Source organism: Peromyscus eremicus, chromosome 7 (genome assembly GCF_949786415.1).
Source record: "Peromyscus eremicus chromosome 7, PerEre_H2_v1, whole genome shotgun sequence".
NCBI classification, from domain to species: Eukaryota; Metazoa; Chordata; class Mammalia; order Rodentia; family Cricetidae; genus Peromyscus; species Peromyscus eremicus.
Genome location: NC_081422.1, coordinates 50221173 through 50239539, shown reverse-complemented (window position 1 = coordinate 50239539; position 18367 = coordinate 50221173). Strand labels below are relative to the sequence as shown.

The 18367-nt window shown below is 36.0% G+C and overlaps 1 protein-coding gene across 4 annotated transcripts in view; it reads left to right on the top strand.

Annotated features, from left to right (window-relative positions):
* The window catches only part of Scaper (S-phase cyclin A associated protein in the ER), a 366393-nt gene that overhangs the window by 61624 nt on the left and 286402 nt on the right, over positions 1–18367 (top strand). For 3 of the 4 annotated variants that reach the window (XM_059267924.1, XM_059267921.1, XM_059267923.1), the window contains exons 9-14: positions 334–593; positions 5191–5418; positions 11182–11352; positions 11995–12070; positions 12616–12733; positions 12972–13083. In XM_059267924.1, coding sequence (XP_059123907.1) covers positions 334–593; positions 5191–5418; positions 11182–11352; positions 11995–12070; positions 12616–12733; positions 12972–13083 — 965 coding nt within the window. The remainder of the gene's footprint in view (positions 1–333; positions 594–5190; positions 5419–11181; positions 11353–11994; positions 12071–12615; positions 12734–12971; positions 13084–18367) is intronic. The other variant, XM_059267922.1, reaches the window with a different exon arrangement.

Here is an 18367-nt window from a genome sequence, read left to right as displayed (position 1 = left end):
TTGTATTATATTTAAATACAAATAAGATATACTTAATAACATGTACTTTTGATAAAGTTAAGCATGACTAAAAATTGAATATAGAATTGATGTGATTTATGGCATTATTACTTTTGCTGAGTATACTAATAATATTAAAGATGCTTTCTGTTAAGAAACAGACTGAGTAAGAGTGCAATAATGTCTAGAATTTGCCTTAAAACATTTTTGGGAAAACAATTAGAAAGGCGCAATTAATAAAATCAGATTGGAAAACATTGCTGTTTTATAGGTTTCCCGATATTTTTATCATATAAAGAAAATTTGATTTATTTTCTTCCCTTAATTACATAGAGCGGAAAGATGCTGAAGGATGGGAGACTGTTCAGAGAGGAAGGCCAGTTCGTCCCCGATCCACAGCAGTGATGCCAAGAGTTTCACTAGTGACGGAAACCTTAAGATCAAAGGATGACAGTGATAAGGAAAATGTATGCCTTTTCCCTGGAGAAAGGACACAGAAGGGTGATCTTGTCGAAGACAGGCCTTCTGTTCTCGAATCTCTGTCCAAAGACTCATCACACTCTTCTGACCATCCTCTGGCAGAGAGAACTCAGGTAATGTATTCTGAAAACCCTCACTGCTGTTTTCAAAGATGTCTGTGTGTGATAGGGTGTCTCATCCTTTCCACTTAATTCTTCATTTTAAAAGTTGAGGTCTTAGGGAAAGTTTAAGATTAGGTTGGTGAATCTACCCCCTACTTAGATTCACAAGTTAATGTTTATTACGTTTTCTTTTTTTCTCTGTCTGCATGTCTGTCTATACTTTGCCAATATCAAAGCCATCTACTTTTATACCATAGCATGTAACTTCTGAAAACAGATATATTCTTTTATGTAGCTATATTATGAAGTTCAGTGAATTTAACATTTATATACTATCTAGTATATGGCAATATTCAGATTTTTCTTATTGTTAATAGGTTTTCTACACCCCCCCCCACCTCCACCCCATAATAGGTTTCTCTGCTGAGATAGTAAGCCAGATCCAGCCAAACTGAAAAAGTGTAACAACAGGTTTATTTGAGCAAAGCAACTCCTGGGTGGGGTCTCCAGTCCGACATGGAGGCCAGAGAAGCTGTGTCCACAAACGAAAGCAGTGAGCTTATATAGGTTGTAGATAAGGTTTGTGCCCAAATATGCTCAAAAGCTGAGCACTTTAGGCGGGGACTTGGGCAGCTGGCAACTTCAGAAGAGGAAGCTTCAATAGCCACCAAGAATGGGGAACTGGGCCTTTTCTTTGTTCGGAGATTCTCTGAGTAGGCAGGGTTTGGGGAGAAACATGAATGAGGCTTTCTGAATCATGCAGGGGTGAGCTGGGAGTTCCAATCGAACACTTGTCTTAAGTTTTTAGTATTATGTTAAAATTTTAAAAGCTTATTATTATTATTTTTTTAAAGATTGCACTTGTTTTGTGTGTGTTATGGTATACCTATGGAGGTCAGAGGACAACTTACAAGAGTTTCTTTTCTCCTGCCATCTTGGTTTGGCATTTCACCCACTGAGCCATCTTGCCTACTACCCCTTTGTTTATGGGAGGGGTGAATTACTATGTAGTTCAGGCTGGCCTAGAACTTAACTAACCTCCTGCTTCAGCCTTTCAGGGGTTAACATTGCAGTTCTATCCTACCATGACTGGCTGATTTGTTGTTTGCTTTTTTGTTTTGAGACAGTCTTGCTGTGTAGCCCAAGCTGACTTCAAACCCCTGATCATCCTGTTTCATCCTCCTGAGTTCTGGCTGCAGGAATATGCTACTATGCATGGCCCTACTGATCGTCTTTGTAGATTATTTGTTCCTGATTTAGATGGTTTCATCTAGAATCTTGTAGTACGTTTGGTTTTGTTTCTTCACTGTTTTTCTTTTCTTTTCTTTTTTTTTTTTGTTTTTTTGAGACAGAGTTTCTCTGTGTAGCCTTGCCTGCCCTGGAACTCACTCTGTAGACCAGGCTAGCCTCAAAATAATAGAGATTCACCTGCCTCTGCTTCCAGATTGCTGAGATTAAAGGCGTGTGCTACCACTGGCCAGCTTCTTTACTGTTTTCATTAGGGACAGTTCTTTCTTAGGCTTTCATGACTTGAAGTGTTTGGAAGACCTCATTGCAGCTTTTTTGTTTTGTTTTGCTTTGTAAACAGTGTTCCTTGTTTAGTCATTCTTTGTCTATAGTTCAGTTTGTTTTATCTCTTTATGACAGAAATAAAGTGATTTCACTTAATGTCACAATGATTGTAATTGACCAGGTTTATTATAATTGGCTCAGATGGTGTTCTTTTGTTTCATTTGGGGTTTAGAATCATTAAAAAAGGACATTGAACCATTGAAATTGTTCTGCTTTAACCATCTGCAAATGTCAATGTTAAGTATCCTTTTTGAAGTTAAGGTTCCCAGTATTTCTTCTTTGACTTAAGAACTCATACACTTTTTAGATATTTATATACAATTTCTCATTCATTGGTGTAATTATTATGTAAAATTAATAATGACATATTACGTCATCTTGTTATCAGAAGAAAGGATCAAAACAAATCATTCATAAAATAGTTGTAATATTTTCAGTTTAGAATGCTGTTTAAGTTAATCTTTATCTAAAAGATATTTTCCTCCTTGGAAATAATCCTCAACTTCTTGGTCTTGCTTTTTTCTTTTATTTTTTACTTTTTGGTATTGGGAAGTGAGCCTTGTAGGGTTATGAACATGCCAGGCAAGTGCTCTATCACTGAGCTACATTTTTTTTTTTAAACTATTTGTTTTGAGACAAGATGTTACCAAGGGGCCTTGACTTCACTTTGTAGCCCAGGCTGATTTTGAACTTGTGATCCTTTTCTCAGCCTTCCGAGCACCTGGAGCCACAAGTGTGCACTACCAAGCCTGGCCATGACAAGGCTCTACTATTACAGTACTCTTGATGTACTAGAGCTCTTCACTGTACGTGTTTTATGTCTTTGTGAGGTTGCAAGCTTCTTCAAGTGATACCTTACATAATGTTCTAATTTGAGATATGTAGAAAATAGTCATTATATATTTATTGGCTGTAACTTTAAGAAACTTGAATGCTTGGAGATACTTAGTGAAGAGATCTCCCTCCTTTTCCCCTTTCCTCCTTCTTTACCTCTCTTTTCCTTCTTTTATTTCCTCCCTCCCTCTCTTCTTTCTTCTCTCTCTCCATCCTTCCCTTCCCTTCCTACTTCCCTCTCTTTCTGCTTTTTATTTTCAAACAGGTTATTACATAACCCTGGTGGGCCTGGAACTTACTATGTGGACCAGGCTGCCCTGGAACTCACAGAGGTTCACTTGCCTTTGTCTCCTGAATGCTAGGATCAGAGGTGTGCGGCACAATGCCTAAGTCTTGCTGCTTTTGAGATAGGTTACACTGAATGTAACCTGTGATTTCCTATGTTCTTCCTACCTCTACTGCCTCTGTGCTGGGATTCTAAGCATTTGTCACCATGCCTGGGAAGAATTCACTTTTAAATTTTACCTATCATCAGGAATTTTACTGATGTGTCTTACTTAAAACTCTAACTTGATATGGAGATTAATGACATTTTTGTGTATTGAAATAAATATATTTTTGAGAGTAGTTCATACAGAGAAAGTTTGTGTACTTCAAACATTGCCATAAGGTTACAGTGTAAGAGCTTAGTTTTGATGGAAGTCAGTAAGAACAGTATTCATATTCTTCACTGTCACTCTAAAAATGGAATTAGGGTGTTTATATCTTTTTTCAACTTCATTTTATGGTGTAGCTTTGATTTCGTAGATAAATAATACTGAGTTTTTAATAAATAGTCAACTATGCTATAAACACCAGTAATGCAAATATAAATATTGTCAAGAAGATTACAAACCATGGTGACTGGCAGGTTAATAATGTTGATAACATTGTAAACAGCATGACCCAATTTAAATGATGTTTATGTTAAAATCAACACTTTGGATGCTAAGTTCTGACCAATAGTAGGATGTCTAGAGTAGCTTGTGAGACTTGGCCAAGTTTTATATTTTTAGAAACAGTTCATTAAACTGGGAACTTTATGGCCACTGCAATGTTTATTAATGCTTATTTAGAAGTGATGTGAGTATTAAATTCACAATTCTAGGTTTTAGTTCTTTGACTTGAAATATAATTGAAACATAAAGCACTGTTGTTTTTTTTAAATCTGTTGGAATGTGAAAATAGACTTGGCTGTATTTACTAAATTAGATTTTAAAATGGATATGTAGGTAGTCTAAGTCAATGTTAGTGTCCTTTTGTATTTTCACATTTCTGTTGGCCATGTGTGTTGCTCTTGAGGGGGAAATGGGGGACATCTAAATCTAAAGTACATAAATTGCGAGAGGAGTCACACTGGGTATTTTAGAAGTGTTCTATTAGCTCAACTTTCTTTCTGAGAATAACTATAGGGTGTCTTTTTCAGTTTTTTTCCCAAAATTTCAAAGATTTATGAGGTCATATTTTAAAGAGGACAAGTTTGATAATTGTAAATAAACTGCCCCAAAATGTATTTTAGTAAAAAATGATATCAGGACATTTTCAGGATGCTGGTTTCCTTCCACTTGATATTAGACAGTTCACAAATGACTGTATAATACCTTTGGTTAAATGAGTACAGCAGTTAGCATTATGAGTGTGACTAGATTTCCTTGTGAGAGATATGAAATGCTCATTAAAAACTAGCCTATTAGGGCTGGTGAGATGACTTAGCAAGTAAAGGCACTTGCTGCCAAGCCCAGTGACCCGAGTTTAATACCCAAAACCCACATAGTGGAAGTAGAGAATCTATTCATGCAAGTTGTTCCCTGATCACACAGCTTAGTGACAAGTGCGTATATGTGTACAAATGCAGACATACATAATAAATAAATGTTAAAATAAAGCCAGTCTACTGAAAGGAAATGTTGCAATTTATATAGCATCATTTCTCAGAGTACCAAAGATGATGCTCAACACATAGTGGGCATGTAGATAAAGTTTCTGCAACTGAATGGTTTCTTTCTTCTGCTGTGCTAAGCTTTGGGGGATGGGGAGGGGACTTTTCTATTAGGTAAGTGCTACTTCATAGTTGGTAGGTTAAGCAGAACTAGCTTTTACAAAATCTAATATTTGGTACATTTGAAAGTTGTCCCTGGTTTATTCTAAAAGTATGTGTTTTTAGTTCACAGTGAGTATATTGGATGATGTCAAGAATTCTGGTAGAAGTCAAGACAGTTCAGTGCATACTTCTGAAATACCAACCGTTCACAGTGATGCAGTATGCCTTGCTGTTACTCAACAAGCCACCACAGCTTTGCCAACAGATAAAGACAGAGTTCTGGCCGAGAAAGCAGGAATAGTGAATGAGACAGACCCTTCAGATATTTCAAATGTGAGTGCTGCTGACTTGGTAAGAACAACTTATCGGAATTCTGTACAACTATATTAAAAAGGAATAAATTTAAATAATATCAATCTGTATTATAACTTTATATTTTACAAAACAGGTTTATATGTCAATTCATTTCAACATTTTTCTTGCAGTAATATTTTCATATAGTTAAGATTCTAGCTGATTTGTAGAGGATGAAAATGGCAGTACAACAGTTAAAACTTGTTCAGAATCAGTTTGTATGTGATTTGATCAAATACATTTTAGTCCAGGATGAAGAAACCAAACCTAGCTGGCCAGTGGTGGCACATGCCTTTAATCCCAGTGATCTGGAGGCAGAGGCAGAGGCAGTCTGATCTCTGTGAGTTTCAGCCCAGCCTGGTCTACAGAGCTAGTTCCAGGACAGCCAGGGCTACACAGAGAAACTCTGTCTTGAAAAACCACACACACACACACACACACACACACACACACACGCTAAACAGATAACCAGAAAGGAAAAGAAAACTAACTCTGTACCAGCAAAGGCTTTTTCTTTAACATCTGGCATTCCTATGTATGGAAAGGACGCCTGCTGGTCTTTTACTTTGCTTTGCTTTTGGTTTTTCAGCCAAGGTTTTGTGTACTGTCAGTTTGTTATGTAACTGAGGATGACACTGAACTCCTGACTGTGTTTACACCTTCCAAGTGCTAGGATTGCAGAAGTGGGCCTTCAAAACCAGTTGGAGTTGGTCTTTAAGATGAAATTTATTTATCTTTAGTCCTAAATCTTTGAAAATGCATTGATTATCTGTAGTTTTATGTTTTTGTATGATTACTTAATTTTTGCTCATCTATTCCTTTTTCTCATTTTAATATTACTACACCTCAACCCTGGGGCTGATCTAAAGTAATACTTAACTAGCTTTCCTTAAGTATCTTTTTAAAGAAATGGGCACATATGTAAATGAGATACATTATGATTCAAATTTTATTTTGTAATTTATATATACATATTTTAACCTTTCCCTTTGTGTAAGTGTGTATATGAGATCTATCTATCTATCTATCTATCTATCTATCTATCTATCTATCTATCTATCTATCTATGTGTGTGTACATGGTATGGTTGTGCATGCACAGTTGTGTGGGCGCTGATAGTGTCAGTATGTCTTCCTCTATTGCTCCCCTCCCTGACTGAGACAGGGAAGCTTCCTAAACCTGCAACTCCTAGGGTGGCTAGGATGGCTAGGCCATGAACTCGGGGATTTGCCTGTTTCTGTCACTCCCCTGCCCCACACTTCTACTCCCAGGTTACTGATAGGAAAGGCTATGCCTGTGTTGTGTGTGCTGGACACCTGACTTCAGATCCTCATGCTTGAGTGGCAGGTACTTTACCAAATGAACCATTTCCTGGGTCCCTCATTTTATTTTTTTCAAAGGCAATTAATTATATATAATAATTTTTTTTAAAATTTAAAAATTTAGGATATCTGCAAGTGACATTAGGTAAAATTCTACATCTTAAGAGATAATCACAGAAACTCTAGTAGGAAATTGACATGAGATGTTTAAGTGAAGAAAAGGAAATGAACATGGCAGCAATAACAAACATACTGTTTAGTTCCTTTAACAAGTTGTGTAAGCTTTTCTCTTCTTGTGTCTTCTAGTAATGGACTTTAAAACATTTAACACAATTAAGACCAAGCAAGTAATAACTTTAATGTAAGGTGTAAGATTTGTCATATTTATATTTTTAAGTCTCTGCAGCTAGAAAGCATATTAAGTTGTTTATTTTGTGATTTGATTGTGGGGGGCTCTCATGGGTTGCTTTAGTAGTGTCACATGAAGTTTCTTAAGTGGAGAAAAACAAAGATTTCTTGCAATGATGAGAAAACTGATTTTTATTTTGTTTCTCAGTGTGATATTGTCATAAGACTAGTTAAAATAAAGCAAAAACCCAGATTACTTGCTGTTTACCTATTAATGGCTGTTTAGAGCCATTCCTAAAAATTGACTGGGAATCTTTCTGAGTAATAGGGTGCTTGCTTGGGATGTGTGGGCCCTGAATTTGAGCCTTAATGTTTTTGTAAAAAAGCCAAACTTTTCTACAGAGATCCCTGAGCCTTGGGAAGATTGTGAGAGCCAGAGGTGGTCAGTAACGTCAAGAAAACACTGTTCTCCATACACAACAAGGCAGCTGCACACGTGGACCCATAGCAATTGTGACAGCATGCACAAGATTGTCCAAAACTCCAGCATAGGGGTCAGGAGGAAGACATGAAATCCACCACTAGCTCAGGAACTATGGCATTTGGAAGCTTCTAGGAGAGGGAGAGTCAGTTTTATTTAATGATGTGATCACATTTCTTTAATGAGGTGACCACTTGATAGGGAGGCCCTATTTCCAAGACTAGCTGGGCAACACAAACTCAGTTTGATGGTAAAAGAAAAAGAAGAAGAAGAAATCCTTACTTAAGTGGGAAGGGATGGGAAGGTGGCAATGGGAATGTCATATACTTTATGAAATTCTCAAAGAGTAAAAATATTCGTGAGAAGATACTTTATAGATGTGCATTAAAATGTCATAATAAAAGCCCATTATTGTGTCTAATGAATATATGCTAATAAAAACTTTGAAAAAGCTAACCTTTGCTGATATAATAATATACTCTTATAAATCTAGTTTCTGCTAATTCTAACATTTTAGAATTGAATTTTAAAATTTTCTTGAAAAGTTGTTTAAAGTAATAGTAAATTATTTGTATCTCACCACCTGAATATAAAGTTATATATGGATGCTGAATCAGTGTGTCATTCATAAGCTCTGGTACAAGATTTGAATCTCAGATTTTCATGTTTCAAATAGAAATATATTTCAATAAATATAAAATTGAGACAACGAGGAAACAGTAGATCTATGTACTAACATACCTTTTGCAGACACACACGAACACTTCAATGTTTGGAATTTAGGTATTGTTTTTATGTTGTGTGGCACATTAGTAACAGCCACTTTCTGTAGGACTTTCAGGCTTCTAGAAGGAATGTATGATGCACAGTAATAGTCTTTAAACTTCCTAACTCATTCTGTTCTTTGGGGACAGCCTTTGTGAGTTTTTTGTTTTGTTGTTGTTGTTCTTTGTGTATTTTGAAGGGAGCCTGTTACTGAATGAGGAAGGGAAGCCCCCAAAATACAGATGTGTAGATTCTGTTCCACATTACTTAAAACCTAGGGTTTAAGTTTTTGCAGATTGACATAATTTTATTGCATTATAATTGACTTTTAGTAGTCTTTGCATACTTAGTGTATGCAAATTGATGAACTTTTCCCATGCTTATACCTTTGAAACCACCACTATAACCAAGAGCCTGAACCAGGGAGTGCACTCAGAGTTCCCACATTCTTCTCCACAACCTTCCCTCCAATCCTGCTTTTCCCTTCTTCCTCTTCCCCTGTATCCTCTTCTCCTGTTTTTTACTATGTTGAAGTTTGAATTTTCAGAATTTGATATAAATTAAGTCATATATTCTTTGGCATCTTTCAGCAGCATAGTTGTTTCTAGGGTCTTCCATGAGGTGTGCATAATAGTCCATTGCTTTTTTAGCTTCAGTAGTAGCTTGTTTTGTACACAAAGTACAATGTTTGTTCATTCTTTTGTTTATAGACATCTAGGTTGCTTCTAGTTTTTGTTTTGGTTAGAAATGACATGAATATTGTCTACATTTCTTTTCTTTTTTCTTTTTTGGCAGTACTAAGGATTTAAACAGGGACTTGTGCATTCTAGGCAAGTGTTCTGCCACTGAGCCATATCCTTAGTCCTATTCATGAATCTTTGTGTGAACATGTTTTTTTATTTCACTTGGGAAAATATCTAGTTCAGTTTTGTTGATAATATCTTCATGTCTTCTGTAGTCTTATTTTCTGTCTTCATGCTCTGTCATTTTAGAGATAGCTGTTGACTTCTCTCAATGTAACTGATTTTTTTAAAATAAAATTGATTGAGTTGTAATTTATATAACATAATTTATCCATTTAAAGTTTAGAATGAAATGTTCTTAAAATATATTCGCAGACTTGTTTGTCCATTACCGTAATATGTAACAACATGCCATTCCCCTTAAGGGACTGGGTACCATCCCTGGCCTGCTAACTTGCCTTCTGTGTCTGTTCCTTTGCCTGTTTTGGATATGGCAGGAGTAGACTATGTACCTAAATGCTTTAAAGACATATCCATGTTTTAGCCTATTTTTAAGTTTTATTAATTCTTACAACCAAATAATATTCTGTTATATGGATATGCAATACTGTACTTTTCTATTCTTCAGTTGTACATTTAGGCCATTTTTATTGTTTGGCTGTTAGCTATTATGAGTATACAATTTTTATGTCTGTATGTTTTTATTTCTCCTCTATACATATAAAGGAGTTGCAAGTCTGGTGGGCCATATAAACTTGCATGCTTAACCATTTGGAGAACTGCTTGGTTTTTTTCTAAAGAAGTTACACAATTGGTTTTTTTCGTTGTTGTTGCTGTTCTTAGATCTCTTTTGTTTTGTGTAGTTTCAAACTCTCTTAAGTTCATTAGATTTTAAGAGATTTTCATTCATGATAAATTGTTCCTTCACGAAATGACCTTCTTTGTTCCTAGTGATAAGTTTTTCTCTGAAATCTGGCTTTGATGTGACTATCTCAGGTGTTTTTTTTTTTCTGAAATTAAAATATAATTACATCATTTCCCCCTTACCTTTACTCCTTACAGCTCTTCCCAGTCATTCCCCACTTGCTCCCTATCTCAGGTTTTCTTTGTCTTTATTATTGTGATTTACTTTAAATCTGTATCTTTAAGTTTCTTATGAGAAACATAGTTGAGTGTTGCTTTTGATCCCATTTGACAGTTTTGGCTGGTTAATTGGTGATGTTTAGACTATATGTAATGTGATTTGTTTACAATTATCAGCTTAGTATTTGTTTTCCCTTTGACTCATGTATATATTGTTCCATCTTTTGCTTTTTAAAATCTTTTATATACTTGGTTGGTTTTTTTATTTTTTAATTTTTTTTTTTGAGACAGGGTTTCTCTGTGTAGTTTTGGTGCCTGTCCTGGATCTCATTCTGTAGACCAGGCTGGCCTCGAACTCACAGAGATCCACCTGCCTCTGCCTCCCAAGTGCTGGGATTAAAGGCATGCACCACCACCACCTGGCCACTTTGTTGGTTTATTAAGCATAAATCTTATTTTGTTATTTTAGTGTTTGCCTTTGCTTTATAGTATAAATTCTGAGATAGTCATAGTACTTACTAATGGATAATCCTCAGTCATATTGTTTAATTATAATTATTTTTAGGTTATAAAAACATGTTCAAAATATAATCGTCTCTATAGCCTGCTATGTTCCTATCATAGCATACTATCCTTGTTTCATTTTTAAGGAAAATATTTGATCTGCAGCTGTTTTGAATTTGGCCATTCAGATGAAATTCTCACTTTCCCATAGATAATATCTGTTATTTACATAACTTCACAGTTTCTCATACAGAGCAATCTGGTAAAGAAGGTCAGACATGGATTGTTGTTACATTTCATGGAGTAGTAAATAAGTCCTTGGCTCCATGCACCTTGTAAGTCATACTGCTAATGCGTGCTTGAGCTTGGGTTGGATCCAGGTTTTCTGATTTTAGGTCAACATTTTTTATTATATAGATACTTTCATATCTATGTTTAGTTTATGATTATCCTAGAAAAATTCATTAATGTTTCATGATTCTGCCCTGTTTTTTTGTCTTTAAAAACCTAATAGTCCATGGCAGAAGTTCTCGCTAAAAAGGAAGAACTAGCAGATCGCCTAGAGAAGGCCAATGAAGAAGCCATTGCCAGTGCTATTGCTGAAGAAGAGCAGTTAACTAGGGAAATCGAAGCTGAAGAAAACAACGATATTAACATCGAGACTGACAATGACAGTGATTTTTCTGTGAGCTTCTTAGTGTTTCAAAATCTTGAATAATAGTAAAATTTATTGTGATGGTGGCTTAAATAATAAGCAATAGCAAAGTTTTCTTTTAACATTATTACAAAATATTCCCATATGTGATACAGTTGATAAATAGGAAGTTCTCATTCTCATTTTATAAATCAAGAAATTGTGTCTGTCAGAAAGTAAGAATCCAATTTTTCTCAGACTGTAATTTCTAGGGACTGGAGAATGTATTGTTCTTGTTTTATCTTACTGGTGAATAGCAAATGATGTATTATTTTGTGGCTAAGTATTCAGTTTATGTATGTTAATGGAGGAGATTTCTTGAACAAAACCATAAGTTTTATATTTCATTTATTCCTGATAATTACTGTCAAATACTTTTGAATTCCAACATATGCTCTGTGTTTATTTGTTGTGAAATATAATTAATTTGTTCTTGTGGATGGCCAGTAAACTATTAGAATACATAGTCTGAGTATTTTAGCTTGGTAATTATGACTATATAAGGGATGTCATTTTGTTTTTGTTTGTTTGGTTGGTTCAGTGAAGTTTATTAGACGTTAAAAGATACGTAGCTCATTTTAAATTTATAATATTAAGTGCAAAAATAATTTTTCATTTTTTATTACATTCTAGGCTAGCATGGGCAGTGGGAGTCTATCTTTCTGTGGTATGTCTATGGATTGGAATGATGTTCTTGCAGATTATGAAGGTATTGTGTGTATATGTCTTTGAGTATTTGGTTCATAGGCATAATGGGATATACTAGATATCTTATATGCAGTTTTTAAGTAAAATAATTTGAGGTAGAAATGCTTTTACAAGTCATGTTCATGTGGAGATAGCTCAGTAAGTAAAGTGATTGCCTTACAAGCTTGAACATTGGAGGTCAGTCCCCAAATCCCAAGTAAAAATACCAAGTATGGTCATATGTGCTCATGAACCCAGTGAGGGGAATGGAGCCAAGGGAATCTCTGAGCTTTCTGGCCAGGCAGCATCATCTGATTGGTGAACTCTAGACCAGTGAGAGATTCTGTATCAAAGGAAGTGGATGAGGTTTCTGAGGATGGTACCCATAATTGTCCTCCAGTCCCCACATACATGTGCAGATACACACGTGTATTAAAAAAAAAAATCTCAAAGTTAGTGTTAAAGAAGTACATGGCTAAACAGTAACTTTTTTTCATATATATATATATATATATATATATATATATATATATGTTTTTTGCTTTTTAACTTTTTTTCCCCTGTTAGCTCGTGAATCTTGGCGTCAGAATACATCCTGGGGGGATATTGTAGAAGAGGAGCCAGCTAGACTTCCAGGACATGGAATTCACATGCATGAAAAACTTTCTTCGCCATCTCGTAAAAGGTCTGGCCTTGGAAAATTCTCTTGAAATGCCTAATAGAAGGAAATGTTGAGTATTACCTGGAGTTGTTCCATGACTATTTTCAGCATCATGTATCAGGACATTCCATATTTATCCAGACGACAAGCACTAGGCTGAAATGCATCTTGTATACATTGAGAGTTTTGAAGTTCAAAGATCTCTGATTTAGCCTTGTCATGTGAACACGTGCATATCTTGTTCATTTGTCTGTATTAATAGGACTATCGCAGAATCTAAGAAGAAGTATGAAGAGAAGCACATGAAAGCCCAGCAGTTGAGGGAAAAGCTACGCGAAGAGAAGACACTAAAACTTCAAAAGTTGTTAGAAAGGGTGAGCTTTTACAGTTTTTAAATAAGTTAATAAATAAGTTGGTGGATTGTTTTCAAGCAGATTTTGTTGTTGTTGTTGTTCTGAGAGTAAAAGGAGTTATAAAAATAAATGTTGTATTTTTTTTTTTATCCCTATTTGTACTTCTGTAACCTGCTTCCTGGGTAATGATCTTCTGCTATTGCAACCAGACTGTGAATCTTGGACGAATTGACTATTTTTTAAAATGAACAGATAGCAAGGCAGAGACAAAAGGAACTCTAAAATGAAAAAAACCTAACTGCATCAGAGGAACATAATAAAACACCAACAACTAACTCAAATGCTTGGAAATCTACAAGTTTTTGACAAAGTATTTAAAATAGTATCTCTGTGGATGTTAACTGAGCTATGAGAGAACACACTAATTTAACAAAAACCACAAGGATAAAAAAGTTCAAAAGCAGGTGGATAGCTGCCTCAGGGGGTTAAGAGCATTGGCTGCTCTTCCAGGCATCCTGTGTTCAATTCCCAGCAACCACATGGTGGCTCACAACCATCTAGACTGGGATCTGATGCCCTCTTCTGGCATACAGGTGTACATGCAAATAGAGCACCGTACACATAAAAATAAATAAATCTTAAAAAAAAAGTTCAAAAGCAAGATAAAAGCCATAAAAGGAAGCAAAAAGATTTTTTTGGAGCTCTAGAATATAGTAACTGAGGCTACTCTGGTTGAGGATCACTCTGTACTAGCATCCTGCCTTGACTACCCACTCCTAGCATGGCTGGGTAGTCTTACAGATAGTTTTCTTTTCTACCTGGAGTCATATCCCTACTGTAAAGCTAAGTATACTTTTTGTCCCACTGGCTCATCTATCCCAGTTATGAAGGACAGTGTTGTTATTGAATCTCAAAATTCCCTTTTTTGGAATTTAAATAAGTAGACCTCTTGAGACACTTGAAAAACTTACATGATGACATTGGGTTCATGAACACATTAACAGGCAAAGACAGAGCATAGGAATGCTAGGAACTTTTAGCTTAACAACTGTACATGTCTTCATCTTTGACCCGAGATATGTGTTACTTTCTGCTCTAACCAAGGAGACACCTGCTTTTCTGAAGGAATTGACGATATTCACCAGCAGGGGAATGGGACACTACTTGTAGTGGTGACCATATCAGGAAGCATATTTGAAAAATGCTAATGTAGGTGCAGTAGGACAATAAAACAGATTTATTATGAGGCATGGACTGTCCAAGCTAGCCCAGGAAAAGCTGTGGAGACATGGTTTGAATTGTACAACTGTTGGAACTTTGTTTGTGTTAAGGACATAGGAGACTTGGTTGAATTTAAGAAAATAGAAACAACTATGCAATAATGTTTCTTTTCAGTGGAAATTATACTTACTTGGAAAGTAAAATAGCTAAGTCCTCTTTTATCCATAAAACAGTTTTATTACCCTTTCAAACCTCATTTATCAACTGAAATCTGTTGAATCTCTTACAAGTATTTGTTTTAGTATTATTCACAGATGGTTTTATAATTTTGAATATTATTTTAGCCTATGAAATTCCCTTTTTTATAATAACACATGAAGAGACATGGGACATGTCTGGTTGGTAAAACCTTTTGTTCTGCAGCTCTTATTTCTCTAACCACCAGCACCTGTTTTTCAGGGAATAGTTTTACACTTGATCTTAGCCAAAAGGTCGAGAAGCAATAGGGAATAGTTTTACATTGGTGGATTTCTCAGCCTTTCTTCCGTGGGGCAGACGTGTTAAAATGCACATGGATAGAATTGATACATAGTAACACAATGTGACAACTTTTGGAAAGAAGCTGAAACCCTAATATCAGTTACAGTGAGCAAGCACATCACAGGAGACTGGGTGTTGCTCAGTGTAGAGGGCTTGAGTAGCGTTTTGGGTGTTTTGGTTCAATGCTCAGTAGCTCCCTCCCCATAGAACAAAAAGTGAGGGTCTTAAGTGATCCAGTTCCAATCTCTAGCCCTTTGCTAAATTAGACAATTATGGTTCATCTCAGATATGTAGGTTCTTAGTCCCAATAGTGACTTTCATGGAGCTACTTTCTCTGATGCAGTAGTTATGCTATTTCATTTAAGGACTTTTTGAAATTTCAGAAGGTCTTCAGTTACTGCAACTTAGTATTTTGTGTTTGTGTTTGTGTATGTGTGTGTATACACGCATACGCACTCACATGCACATGCATGCATGTGCCATGGTGCTATCTGAAAGGTTACAGGAGAACTTGTAAGAGTTGGTTTTCTCCTTGGACCATGTGGGCCCTGACAGTTGAACTCAGGACATCATGCTTGACAAGTATGCCTCTCCAGTGAGCCTTGTTGCTTTTCTACTGTAACTTTTGAGTCTCATACCTTCCATTCACATAACTTCAGAGATTTGTCTGGTCACCATTGCTGGAATAGTATTTCTAGATGTAGTAAATACAATGTTAAAGGGGAAACTTCTTTCTGGTTAGCATTTTAGAGTTTGCTAGAAGCCTTTTTTTGAGATATAAGTAGCTTAACATCTCTAGGCTTTAGGTGTTTTTGGCTCTAAAATTTGACTTATTTTCTAGGACTATAAACTGAAGTCATGTATATTTGGCCTAGGGAGTGTGCAAATTATTATCTCCGGACTGTAATAATTAGTCAAAGAACAAAATACCATGCTTGGTTTGGCCAAATGTGAATTACAGTTCAGTCCTTCCTGGATTTTTAATCACCTAGATTTGGAGCTGAGTATAAGTTGATTGAGCAAGTCTTCATGCATAGATTAAGGCATAGATGTATCAGGGTGCCCCACAGGTAGCTGAGCGTGTGCTTCTGAGCCCCTCTCTGTATCCTGATGCTCTTCCCTTTCCCACTTCAAGGCCAGTACTGTAGAAAGGACAGATGTTTGTTAAAGACCTTCAAGTCACTGTGCTTTCATTAAGTAAGGCCATCAACCAAGATTTCAAATAGATCCTATATTTTATGATTAGCTGAGCCTGATTTTTTTTCTTATTCATGGAAAACATACTAGTATGTTAATGGGATTGAGATCAGAGAACATAATTTGTTTAATATATAAATAGGATAGGATAGTTACTGTCTTACCAAATACTTTAAGTGTTTACTTGTTGGGATCAGCCAACCTGTCCAACAGCACCTGAACAGGGGAGCATGGATTAAGAAGAGACAAGACACAGAATAGAATTGGGAGGGCTCTCAGTGAATACTGTAGCCCTGAATTTATTTCTCATGGCCTTTATATACAGAAAGCAAGGAGGCAAAAAGACCTCCTTATCTTAAGGACACCATGGTTCAAGGAACAGACAAGTGTAAACACCTCCTTAATTCTCAGGACATCTGGTGTTCATGGCCTTTGGCAAAACATCCTGGTATTCAGCCCTGAGGAGCAAAAACAAGTTTGAATTCTCTGACCCTAAGTCAAAAACTCGAGCCACAAGAGGGAGTCAATGTGGGTTCCCACATTTACTGATTAGTATACTACATTATTTTTGAGCTCTTATAACAACCTTAATCACAGATTTACATAGATACTGTTTATTCACCAAGGCATGTCAGGGATTAGAAAGGTTTGTATGACCTTCATATGGCCACTGAGCACTAGTAGTAATCAGAGTTTGAGTTTGGTTATGTTGAATGAATTGGGCTCACTACTCTAATGGTGGTCCTTGGACTAGTACAGCAGATGTTTCCTGTCTGTGAGGAGGTAAGTGTAGATACTGATACATGTAGAAACTATAAAGTAGTTTGCTGAGTATACTTTTCCTGTTCAATCCAACAAAAAGAAAACCTGGGAGAAAAAGAATGATGTGACCAATTTAAGATATTAGTAGAGAAATTCAGCAGCAGATTTGCTCAAACACTTTAAAGAGCCAGGATTCATGATCCTTCTGCCTCTACCTTGTGATTGCTGGTTACCGTTCTGTTATAATAGTCAGCTAAAGTAAACTCTCTAAAAGGGAAAGCAATGACATTCACAACATAAACAATAAAATTAACTTAAGCATACAAAGTTAAAGATGTATGCTGAAAATGGTAAAAGGGATCTATGAAAGAAAATAAAGAAGACAAAAGTAAATGGAAATACATTAATGTTCATTGATCAGAAGAAATAACCTGATGCACTACCATACTTCTGTAAGCAACTTCATATTCAGTGGAATACCTAATAAAATTCCTCTGGTTTGGGATTTCTTTTTTTCTACAAAAAAAAGAAAGAAAACAAAAAAATTCTAATGAAATATAAAAGACCACAAGTACAAAACTAGTCTTGACTAAGAAAAAATATCCAGGAATATCAGATTCCCTAACTTCAAACTTATTATACAGACATATTAATAAAAATGCTATAACACTTGTAAAAGAGTATGCGTAGATGTTAGTGGAGCCAGAAGTAAGCTGGGGCCACCATGGCTACTGAACTCTTAAAAAAAAAATTTTTTTTTTGACTTTGTAAATTTGGTTTGTTCTTCACTGTGTCTTTTTCTTTTTTTTATTTTATGATTAATTTAATTTTACATATCAGCCATGGATTACCGTGTCCTCCCTCCTCCCCCCCCAGCCTCCCCCCCCCCAATCCTTCCCCCATTCCTACCTCCTCCAAGGCAAGGTCTCCCCTGGGGATTCAGCTCGGCCTAATAGATTTAGTTGAGGTAGGTCCAGTCCCCTCTTCCTTACACCAAGGCTGAGCAAAATGTCTCAGCATAGGCCCTAGGTTCCAGAAAGCCAGCTCATGCACTAAGGACAGTTTTTTTTTTTTTAAGATTTATTTATTTTTATTGTATGTGTATTGGTGTTTTGCTTGCATGAATGTCTCTGCACTATGTGCATGCCTAGTACCCTCAGAGACCAGAAAAGAAAATAAGATCCTCTCTGAATGGAGTTTCAAATGGTTGTTAGCTACCCTGTGGGTTCTGGGAATTAAACCCTGGTCCTCTGGAAGAGCAGCAAGTGCTCTTAACCACTGACCCACCTCTCCAGCCCAGTCTACTGATCCTTTGGTAAGAACACCAAAAATGTACATGGGGAAGCATAGTGTTTTCAGTAAATAGTGCTAGGGAAAACGGATATTTAAAGGCAAAAAAAGGATCAAATAAACATTTCTGTCCCATACCGTATACAAAAATCAATGCAAAATATATTAAATATTTCAAAGAAGACCAGAAATTATACAATGTTTTGAAGACTGCATAGGGAGAACCTTTGGCAATAATTTTTTTATATGACATCAAAATATAGGCAATAAAAGCAAAACTGGATAACTAGAGTCA